The sequence below is a fragment of the Phacochoerus africanus genome, chromosome 13, assembly GCF_016906955.1.
Source record: "Phacochoerus africanus isolate WHEZ1 chromosome 13, ROS_Pafr_v1, whole genome shotgun sequence".
NCBI classification, from domain to species: Eukaryota; Metazoa; Chordata; class Mammalia; order Artiodactyla; family Suidae; genus Phacochoerus; species Phacochoerus africanus.
This window is the reverse complement of record NC_062556.1, coordinates 15,604,074-15,616,245: the sequence shown is the minus strand read 5'-3', so window position 1 is coordinate 15,616,245 and position 12,172 is coordinate 15,604,074. Positions and strand designations below refer to the sequence as shown.

The window sequence follows — 12,172 nt, the reverse complement described above, 5'->3', positions numbered from 1 at the left end:
TTGTCAAACACCACAGAATACGAAAGAATTTTAGGTTGAACAGTTCTCTCAGAATGTGTTTAACCTGCTATTTCATGACTTAAAGTTCCCACGCTTTCACAAGGACCAGCTTTTTAATTACTCACAGGAGAAAGAAACTGCCTTGAAAGATGTGAGCTCGGGAGTTCTCATTGTGGCTGAGGGGGTTAACAACCCAACTGGTCTCCAGGAGGTTGCAGGTTTGGTCTCTGGGCCCGCTCAGCGGGTTAAGGATCCAGCATTGCCGTGAGCTGTGGTGTAGGTCGCAGATGTGGCTTGGGTCTGGCATTACTGTGGCTGTGGTGTAGGCTGGCATCTGCAGCTCCGATTTGACCCCTAGTCTGGGAATTTCCATATGCTGCTGTTGTGACCCTAAAAAGGAAAAAATAAAAGAAAAATATGAACTCAGTCATCACCAACAGAAGAAGTATCCACTGTATTCATATCTTATAGAAACAGAAAAATATAACAGTTCCCCTCCAAATAATGTGTATATAACTATAGGTAATACATATTCCATATATCATATATTAGATAATATATAGTTGATATATGTAATTATATAGCATATATAATATATATTAGCATATTATATTTTCCTCTTAGAATAGTATATATTAAATACATTTCATATATAGTATATAATTGGTGCATCATATATAATTATATGTAAATTATATATGATGTACATAAAATATATAATATATATATACTCTCATAGAAACAGGAAAATATAACATTTCTCCCTTAGGATAATATATGCGTACTATGTAAAATAATATATAATTGCATGCATAGATTAGATGTATACTTAATATATGTCATATCAAATATATAGTATTCCATTTAGAAATATATAAATTTATCTCCTATAGAAACAGAAATAGAACATTTCTCTCTTATGTATATTGTTATATTATGTATAAATATATAACTGTATGTTCTGTATCATAATTATATGACTATATATGATATAAATATGTTAATACCAATACATTATAATTGCGTAGTATATAATTTATATAAATTTATAACATATAGTTAGACAATTTGCATTTTGTATAAATTATATATACATTTAAATAGATAATACATATAATATATAATTATGTAAGTCTATAATTATATATTATTCCTGAATAACATTGTTATTTTATGTAATATATATTAAATACATTATATGGCATGCACATTACATATAAAAAGATATTTTAAGAAAGCAAATTTTATATTTTTGTTTTTATGAGATGAATATATATGTGATTTATATTTATAAATATAAAATATAACTACCATGAAACTAATTCACGTGGTAAAATGCTGAAGCTCTTACCAAAATATGAAAACTGCCAGAACTATCAGAAAAAGACAAGACGAAAAGCTTTCCTTTAATGTATATAAACTAAACGTGATACTCTCGAAAAGAACCAAGAATTATAATTGTTCCCTTCCAGCTTAAAAACTAAATTCTACATTTCAAAATCTATGCACAAACCACTGTTCATCAGACCCTCCCCCCACCACAAAAAAGTCTTTAGTAAACAAGACCCAGAATGAAAAGCTGACATTCACAGTTGCTATATGAGCAACTCTCAGGATTTTTCCCATGAAGTGCTTTATTTTACAACCTGCTTCCCTTGCACAACTAAAAGTCCACATGATTATATGAAAGTTTTCATACAGTATAAAACTAGAACTGAATGTGAAATACTGCATGTAAATGTTTCTGAGCCGTCTGGCTCCATCAGTTCACCTGTGACTTCTGTGGCTTTGTTGTCAGTTCTATAGATGATTCTGAGAGAACCTCTTCTGTTCTACTGGTACTGGACCCTCCCAAGTCTTCTGTTTCATGGCCATCGACTCCTACGTACAGGGCCTCTATTTTCATTTTCTTCAGCAAGCAAATCTGCCTCAGCCTGAGACAGAGAGTCCTTCAGTCCTTACGTTCCAGTCAAGTCTCTTGCTTTACCACCAAGGCACCATCAGATGCGTTTTCTTGATTTTCTTCCCCCAGAATCATTTCTGCTGATGTTGCGGAAGATGCCCTTCACCTTCACCCTCTTCTCTTTGGTGCTGCCGGACACTTTCTTTGTCTTTATTCTTAGATGGAGATTGTTTCTTCTGTTTCTTTTGCCATAACGGAGGAAATGTTGCTAGAAGTTGTTTGCCCATCTGTCTGACTTCACCTTCTTGGTCAAACCTGAGTTTCTTAACCTCATGCCCCTCAGCTTCCAGGACCTCTTCATTTGGATGTTTATTTTGTGTGCGGCTCACTGAGAGCTTTCTGATCCAGACGTCAGAGCCACTGATTTTTGTCCTCATCATGCTGAAAGTTTGTAAACACTTTGCTGACTGTACTCTCAGGCAAACCATCCCTCCCTCCTCTCTCCCTCCTTCCCCCCACCCCTCCTTTGCTCCCGCTCTCTTGCTCCCGTGCCCTCTCTGGGAGTACAGCATTATGACTCAGCTCTGTATACACCACAAAATGACCATCACCCAGGTCTAGCTGCCGTCCATCACCACACAGTTGACCCCCTTGACCCATTTCAGCCACGTCCCAAACCCCTTCAGTTTCTGGTAACCCGTAATCTGTCCTCTGTACCTATGAGTTTTGTTTTCTTTGTTCATTCATTTTATTTTTTTAGGTTCCGCATAGGAGTGAAAGTGTACAGTGTTTCTCCACCTCACAGTCTGACTTACCATTACGCTTTCACGGTCCATCCATGTTGTTGCAAATGGCAGGACTTCAGTCTTTTATGGCTGAGTAGTATTCCATTGTGTGTGTGCGTGCGTTTGTGTGTGTTGCACCTTCTTTACTCATCCACTGATGAACACTCAGGTTGTTTCCATATCTTGGCTATTGTTAATAATTCTGTGGGTATAGGGGTGCATATATATTTTGCTATTATTGTTTTTTTGGTGTCATTTGAATATATCCCCAGAAGCGGAATCGCTGGTTCATATGTTAGTTCTATTCTCAATGTTAGAAGGAGTCACCATGCTATTTCCCGTAGCGGCTGCTCTAATTTACAGTCCCATCAACAGTGTTTGAGGATTTCCTTTTCTCTGGATCCTCTCCAACATTTGTTACTATCTTCTTCTTCTTTTTTTTTTTTTTTTTTTTCTTTACAGCCATACCTGAGGCATGTGGAGTTTTCCAGGCTCGGGGTCGAATTGGAGCTGTAGTCGCTGGCATATGCCACAGCCACAGCAATGCCAGATCTGAGCCACATCTGCAGCCTGCACCGCAGCTCATGGCAACGCCAGATCCTTAACGCACTGAGCAAGGCCAGGGATCAAACCCGTGTCCTCATGGATACTAGTCAGATTCACTTCTGCTGAGCCACAATGGAAACTCCTGTTATTTCTTATCTTTTTGATAATAGGGGTGAGGTGATATCTTATTGTGGTTTTGATGTGCATTTCCCTAGTAATTAATAATGTTGAAACTATTTTCATGTGTCTGTTAACCATTTGTATGTTTTCTTTGGAAAATTGTCTCTTCAGATCCTCCATTTTATGGCTACATTCACAGCATATTGAAGTCCCTGGGCCAGGGATTGAATCCGAGCTGCAGCTGCAGCCTATACTGCAGCCTTGGCAACACCAGATCCTTTAACCTACTATGCTGGGCAGGGAATCAGAACTACTCTGAAGTAACATCACTCACTACAATTGGATTCTTAACCCATTGCATCACAGAGGAAACTCCCTCTGTCCATTTTTAAATTGTTTTTTTGTTTGTTTTTAAGTTATATGAGTTTTTTATATATTTTGGATATTAACCCCTTATTGGATATATGAATTGCAAATATCTTCCCCGTTCAGTACGTTTTTCATTTTGATGATGGTTTCTATCACTGTGCAAAAGCTTTTTGGTTTGATGTAGTCCCATCTGTTCGTTTTGGTTTTTGTTTCCTATACCTTTGGAGTCAGAGCCACAAAAACATCATTAAGACCAATGTCAGTGCAATCACCAGCTATGTTTTATTCCTGGGGTTTTATAGTTTGACCTCTTACCGTCAAGTCTTTAATCCTTTTGACTTAATTTTTATGTATGGTGTGAGATACTGGTATAGTTTCTTTTGCATGCAGCTGTCCAGTTTTACCAACATTATATCCTTTCTGTATGTTCTTTATCATAAATTAATTGTCCATATACATGTGGCTTTATTTCTGGGCCCTCATTTAATCTGTGTGTCTGGTTTTTTTGGTGTGTGCCAATACCATACTGTTTTGATTACTATAGCTTTGTAGCGTAGTTTAAAATTGGGGTGCATGATAACTCCAGCTCTGCTCTTCTTTCTGAAGATTGGCTATTCCATATCTTTTGTATTCCATACAAATTTTAGAATTATTTGTTCCAGTTGTCTGAAATATCAGGCAAACCATTTCTTGTTGGGGAGAACACTCAGTACAACTTGGTGAATTTTCAGGAAACAGCACCACCATTCATTCAATTTAAGCTTATGAAATTTGTTGTTTCCTGAAGAAGGATAAGCACAACAACCATAACATTATTTTCTATTCTGAGAAATGTATCCGTTTCTGTATAGTTTCTCCTTACCCCTTTTAGCAAATCACATTGTGGCTGAATAATTTTTTTTTTCTGTCTTTTGTTGTTGTTATTGTTGTTGTTGTTGTTGCTATTTCTTGGGCCGCTCCCGCGGCACATGGAGGTTCCCAGGCTAGGGGTCGAATCGGAGCTGTAGCCACCGGCCTACGCCAGAGCCACAGCAACGCGGGATCCGAGCCGCGTCTGCAACCTACACCACAGCTCACGGCAACGCCGGATCGTTAACCCACTGAGCAAGGGCAGGGACCGAACCCGCAACCTCATGGTTCCTAGTCGGATTCGTTAACCACTGCGCCACGACGGGAACTCCTGTGGCTGAATAATTTTTAAAAAAAGATATTAAGAAAATGTAATTTCAAGTCTAGAGATTAGCTATAATCCATCTTCTCCTAGTAACTCCAGGGACAATTTTCAGTATTCTTTATTTCATGTACTCTACCTCTTGGTTTAAGAACTGAAGTTCTGTAATCATCCCTTTTCCACTTTGATAAAAAGGCTTTAACCTGGAACCACGGAATCACTGTTTCTCCCATCTTGGCAATATGACAAAGAAACTTCTCCAAAGCAGGATAAACTTCCTTTTGCCACCTTTTCTCAAAAATCTTGCTCCATTGCCTGTAGCCTCTCAGTGTCCATGGATTCCCAAAGTTCCTTGCAGCCTCTGCTTCCCTCTGCAGGTTTCCTGGGACAGAACGCCTCCTGGCACTGCTGTCCCTGTGCCCTCCCTCACCCTCCACACACTCCCACACATAGAATCCTGGAGTTGGGGAACAAACATAGAAGGAGAAGCAGGACGCCGAGGAGAATCCTAGATGCTACCACCAGCCGTCTCATAAGGCGCCCCTCAGCAGTTCTTTTCACTGCTGAATAGTGCTGCTTGAATACACTGCAGTATATCTGACTACTGATAAATATTTGGATTATTTCTGTTTGGGGTTATTGTGAGTGAAGTTGCCAACAACTTGATTCGTGTCTCTTAGTAGACATATGCATTTGGGTATCCTCTTTTATCAAGTCCCTATTTAATTTTTTTGTCCATTAAAAAAAAAAAAGTTGTCTGTCTGTCTTGTTGATTTGTAACTGTTCTTCATGTATTCTAGATCCAAGTCATTTGTTGAATATTTGAGTTGCAAATATTTTCTCCTGGTCTGTGGCTCACCCTTTAATAGTCTTACTGGTTACTATAATGAGTAGAATACTTAATTTTAATGAGGTGCAATTTATCATTTTCTTATGAATAGTGGTTTTGCATTCTGTTTAAGAAATCTTTATCAGACCCCAAGGTTAGGAAAATAATCAGTCTTCTAAAGCTTTATTGTTTCACCTTTCATATTTGGGTCTATGATTGACCTCTAATTAATTGTAAAGATGTAAATAAGCTCTCAGGATTCATACAGCTGTCCAGTTGTTCCTGTGCCATGTATTGCAAAGAGCATACTTTCCTCCCAAATTGCACAGGTGCATTTATTCTAAATCAAGTGTATGTATGTGTGTGTATGAGTGTGTGTGTGTGTGTGTGTGTAGGTTGGTCTTTTTCTGAGCATTCTCTTCTGTTTCATTATCTATTTGTCTATATTTGAACCCAAACCACACTATTTTAATTATTATGGCTTTATAATAAGTCTTGAGAATTTTCATATAATCCCTGCAACTTTAACTTATTTTTTACCTTTTAAACCAATATTTTATTAGATTTCTTTGTATAATGGTTTGGATTTCAAATTCAGTATACTATTAATATTTATTCTCATTGGGCATTGGAGCTGTTTCAATAGTTGCATGTTCAATAATAACAGCATGTCTTGCACCGAGCCTGCCTTTGTCATTTTTTAGATAAGAACCATCTACAAACTATTTTAAATCAAGGTTGACTAAAGGATGCACGATTCAGTCCTGGGCATGCTTAACTTAGGAGAGAATGCTAAACCGTCTGGCGGTTCCCTTCCACTCTTAAGAGGGAATAAAATTGCCAGGTTATACTTTGGTAATATAAAGAGCAAACAGAATTTCCAGAAAGCACTGTGGTGGAAGTGTCACATGTTTGGCCACTGCCCCCTCTACCTATAACTAACAAGCGTGAACCTTCACCTCCAAATTAAGGGACACACTGAGATAGTCAATAAGACTCTAGTGTGAACTATTCTGTTTAGTTCATATTGTGTAAACAAATAGAAGGGCTTGGCACATTTACAAAACGCAGAGGTGAAAAGTTGTTGCAAGAAGACTTTCCAAGAGTAGGCAGCCTTTTCCACTTTTGCATCCCAAGAAAGAGTTTCAGGAATTGTAAAAATAAGCCCATGTAAAGGCTGAGCTGTTGAGAAAATGAGCTCATACATTACCTGCTGTCCTAAAAATCTTCTTAGTTATCTTGTGCTTTTTGAACTTGGTACGGTTGAATTTTCTTTATTCAGGAGGACAAAAACTGCCCCTTTGTTGACAGATTGTGACCCCCAAAATGTGGTTTCTCAGCAGACGTAAATCTTTCTCTAAATGCTTTATGCCTATGTTCAGTTAATTTGAATAAGTGGTATTTAGAGCCTTTAGGGAAAATACTTAGATCAGAAAACAGCAGTAAATCGTCTGCATGTTGAGTCAAGGATAGACCCAAAGAGAAAACGGAAATCTTTAAGATCATGTTTTTAGACATTTAGAGAAATGCAAAGGTGATTTTAAAAATCCCTGAAGCTTAACCATCTAGGTATATTAATTTTCCCATAAAAAAGCAAATACTAACTCCTCTTATGTGTGGGTATATTAAAGAACGCTGAGGATAATTAACCACTGTGAAATATTTACTTGTTAAGAGAATGAAGGACAGGACAGTATTCTAATAGTTGCATGATATTTCATTAGCGCTGTAATTAACCTCTAACATTGGATATTTAGCTGTCACAGTTGTCTATAACACAGCAAGCAACAAAGCCATAAAATCTTTTCTGGATAGATTTCTAGGAATTAAATTACCTGGTTGAAGATTATGAATATTTTAGGGTTCTTCACATATATATATTGCTATATCTGAAGGATTATAGCCACAGTAAATCAAAGGCTTTATTTTCATGCCATATTTGCCAGCATTGAATTTGCTCATTAAAATGGAAAAGGCTAATTTCATGGGTGAAAACGGCATTTCATTGTTGTTTTGACTTCTTCATTTGTGAGATTGTGTATTTATCTAGTAGGTTGTTAGCCAGTTAGAATTTTCTCTTTTATAAATTTATATATGACCTCAGCCCATTTATTTATAGAATTAGGGAGTGCTATTTATTTATTTATTTTTAATTAATTAATTTACTTATTTTGTCTTTTTAGGGCTGTACCCGCGGCATATGGAGTTTCCCAGACTGGGGTCGAAAAGGAGCTGCAGCTGCCGGCCTACACCACAGCCTCTGCAACGCGAGACCCAAGCCACGTCTGCGACCTACACCACCGCTCACGGCAACACTGGATCCTTCACCCACTGATCAAGGCCAGGATTCGAACCCACGTCCTCATGGATACTAGTCAGGTTCATTAACCACTGTGCCACAACAGGAACTCCGGGAGTGCTATTTAAATTGTTAATAATGAGTTATCAGTTTATACTAGTTTAACTAGTTTATAGACTAGTTAAACTAGTAGGTATAGTCCCCACTCAATTTTATTGAAAAATCTCTGTTACTTGTTCATGGTACCGTGGTATTTTTTAAACAGAAATTTCAGGTTTTTAGGAAGTTGAATGTAAATCTGTTGATCTTCCTTTGATTTAACACTTAGTTCCTCCTCATCCAAATAATTAATCCTACATTTCTTAGATTTGTGGGGTTTTATATTTGATTCCTCAGTCCAGCTGGATGTTCTCGTGGTGTGAGAGATCATAGGAGTTGTTGATGTGCATAAGACTATTCATCCCTGCCAGCCCAGTATTATCTTATTTCCTCCGGTCAGGGATACCCAGTTTAACAAATGGATCACTTTGATACCTTGATTTGTTTTCCAATGTTAAGCCAGTAAACATTGCTCTGAGAGTAAAAGTTTTTGAACTTTTTACAGTCATGTTTGGTGTTGCAGAGACATGTACGTGTGTGTTTAAAGCAACACGTTTCCAGACATTTGCTGGAAATATTGTTCTACTAGGATGGTGATATTAACTATGCTTTAAATAATTACCACTATCTCTTATTTAAAAAATTATACATATGCATATGTGTGTATATACATCTACACACACACACACATATGTATTCCTTTTAGAAAATGAGAAAGAAAAGGGAGTTCTTATTAAGGCTCAGCAGATTATGAATCTGACTAATAACCATGAGGATGTGGGTTCGATCCCTGGCCTCGCTCAGTGGGTTAAAGATCCAGTGTTGCCGTGAGCTGTGGTGCATTTCGAAGATGCAGCTTAGATCCCCTGTTGCTGTGGCTGTGGCGTAGGCTGGCAACTGTGGCTCTAATTCGATTCCTGGCCTAGAAACTTCCATATACCGCAGATGCAGCCCTGAAAAGACAAAAAAAAAAAAAGAAAGAAAGAAAGAAAAGAAAAGAAAATATAGATGAGCAAAAAATCTCTGTATTGCTAACCACTTACCTTATATATAATATAACATGTTTCTCTTTTTCTATCATGTATACACACATATAATCATACCATAGTTTTTGGCACTTATTTACATGGCGCTTAGATTGTAATATCCAGATCTTTATCGAAAAGGCATACCTATTTATAAGTAGATCCAGATAAGAACCACACATCACTGTGAATTAATGATTTGGAACACATTTCTTAAAGCTCGTTAACCACTGAGTTTCCTCCTTTGGTAGCTTTAAACAGTGAGTGTTTATAGTCGAGGCTGATCAGCGTCATCAAGCACTACTTTGTGGGCTATTTGAAAACGGACAGTGAGTTAGATGTGACTCAGAATGTGTGGATCCTTTTCTTCCCTGAATCTCCCCTACAAGGTGCTGAGGGACAAGTGAATAAAAGTAATAATTATTTGAGATTAGTCCTAGGAAAAGGCTTGTGCTGGTGCCACGTGGACCTATGAAAGGTCTGTGTCTATCTTTTTTAGGAAGTTGTGCGGTTTCTGGATACCAAGCATCAAAACCACTATCAAGTCTACAATCTCTGCAGTACGTACATGACTAGATGTTTTGCTACTATAGATAGAAAACAGGTCACTACGTGTAAGAGATGATTCTTTTTTTTTTACATTTTATTTAATCGAAAGTATTTGGTGGTGGCAGGAAATAAGTTTTAAGAAAATCTCCATCCTGTGCTGGTCCTGTTTGGTAGGAAAAGACAGCTCAGTAGCCCAAAGTGCCCTGTGCACGGGCAGAAGACTGGAGGCAGAGCCTTTTGAAAAGGAGTCGGCTCCAGTGATGGTACATTTAGGGAAACATTGCTGTTTTTCCTGCCAGTTTGTGTTTTGAAGATGAGACAGTTCAACAGATGTACTCTCTAACCCACCAGGAATGCAGTGTGAGGAAACTAGGGCCCCTTTCAGAAAGAAAAAAACAAACAAACCCAAACCCTGTGGAAAACAGATTATATCATAGCTAACCGTCTAAATGGACATTTTCAGGAGGCAAGTATTTGGTTGGCCAAATGCTTCTGCTCTGTGTAACCTCAGGACAATGTAATGAGTAGCCTGCTAGAAAATGACAAGGCCTATTAAACAAACCAAAATAATTTTGGATACTCAAGATGGATAGATCAATACTATGCTTAGGTTTTTGAGCTCTTTGTGTGTCTTTTTTTTTTATTTTTTTATTTTTTTTGTCTTTTTAGGGCACCCATGCCAGACAGAGGTTCCCAGGCTAGGGGTCTAATCAGAGCTGTTGCTGCCGGCCTGCGCCACAGCCACAGCAATACTGGATTCCAGCCACATCTGCGAGCTACACCACAGCTCACGGCAACGCTGGAGCCTTAACCCACTGAGTGAGGCCAGGGATCGAACCCGCAACCTCATGGTTCCTAGTCAGATTCGTTTCTGCTCTGCCACAGTGGGAACTCCCCTTGTGTGTCTTTTAGAGTAGCAAGAACCAGTCTAAAAGCTCCTTTTAAAGGTAGATAAGGAATTTCTAATAGAAAAGCATACCTTGTTCATAACTTGATCATCTACTGGGTTTGTTAGTGTCATATAACTATGAGCAATGCATGCATCATTTATTTCAGGTGAAAATGCTTACGATCCTAAGATCTTCCATCATCGGGTCCATCGATACATGATTGATGATCACAACGTCCCCACTCTCAGGTCAGTCTGATGCCAAGCTGGTGTTAGAAGAGGGCTAAATACATTGGGCTTGATTTTTTGAGAGGTGTTTGAACTCAACTGAAAATCTTACATTTGAAATCAGTGAGATGCTGGCCTTCTCCAAGAATGTGCAAGAGTGGATGGCTCAAGATGAGGAAAACGTCATCGCGGTTCACTGCAAAGGAGGCAAAGGTAAGCACGTTTTCCTCTCCATCTCTCTCTTAGGAAGTTTGAGAAATACAGTGAACTGAAGGAAGGGGATGGAAGGACGAAGGGAAGAAAGAATAAAGAAGCAAATAAAGCAGGAATAGGGGAACTAAGGAAGGTTAAGCATGTTTTTCCTTGGTTGTTTACTTGACTATTTGGGTTTCTTTCTTTCCTTCTTTCTTTTTTTAGTCACGCCATTTTTGTTTTGCTTTGTTTTGTTTTGTTTGTCTTTTCTAGGGCTGCACCTGTGGCACATGGCGGTTCCCAGGCTGGGGGTCGAATTGGAGCTGTCGCTGCCAGCCTACACCACAGCCACAGCAACGCGGAATCAAACGTGGGTTTGATCCTACTGAGCGAGGCCAGGGATCAAACCCACAACACCATGGTTCCTAGTCGGATTTGTTAACCACTGAGCCATGACGGGAACTCCGATTGGAGCATTTTTTAAGATGTCTGGCTACATTGGTTTTCCTTTGTTACAATAAATTTGTCATAATTCAGTCACATGAACTTGCCCCTAGAGGTAGTTGTTAATAATTTTAAAATATTAGGGTCTTGCCAAGGTTCTGATGACGTAAACCCGTGCTACTGAATAGTAAGCAGGACAGACTGAGCTGTCTGGTGCGACTGTCTTGTAGGAGTAATTTCTAAATAGACAGAGGTAACTTAATGTGTATGTTGCATCCTGTGTCACCTCCCTCTGTATTGGTGTTTGATAAAGATTTCAATTTATATGAATGAAATTTCTAAAGCAGGATCCAAGTTCCTCTTGGGGAAATGTCAAGCCTTGAGGCTAGGCAATCCTGTAGGAATAGTACCAGAGCATTAGCACATGGTAGAAACACATTTTGGTAAAAATGTTAAATTATGTGAAAAATAAAATGTGCAAGTCTTCAGGATGGCACACGAAAAAAACAAAGGTTGATGCCTCTTGGGGTGCATTTCTTAGAGGACTTGCGAGTGGGTAAATAATTTATATTACATGACTGATGACTTCACTGAAAACCTGCACGCTTCCATTTTCACTCTGGATTACTTCAGTTGACCTTCGTTGAAGGTTTTATCTGCATAGAGTGGGCGTTTGCCTTGTTTTAAGCTGTTAGGGTTTGGGCTTTTTGTTGTTGTTTTTATT

At 38.5% G+C, this 12,172-nt stretch overlaps 1 protein-coding gene and 1 pseudogene across 2 annotated transcripts in view; one reads left to right on the top strand and one right to left on the bottom strand.

Moving 5' to 3' along the window:
• Positions 1-12,172, top strand: part of LOC125113515 (phosphatidylinositol 3,4,5-trisphosphate 3-phosphatase TPTE2-like) — a 48,585-nt gene that overhangs the window by 7,191 nt on the left and 29,222 nt on the right. For both annotated transcript variants that reach the window (XM_047756276.1, XM_047756275.1), the window contains 3 exons: positions 9,646-9,706; positions 10,752-10,833; positions 10,937-11,025. In XM_047756276.1, coding sequence (XP_047612232.1) covers positions 9,646-9,706; positions 10,752-10,833; positions 10,937-11,025 — 232 coding nt within the window. The remainder of the gene's footprint in view (positions 1-9,645; positions 9,707-10,751; positions 10,834-10,936; positions 11,026-12,172) is intronic.
• LOC125113606 (serine/threonine-protein phosphatase 4 regulatory subunit 2-like) lies at positions 1,373-2,563 on the bottom strand (annotated as a pseudogene).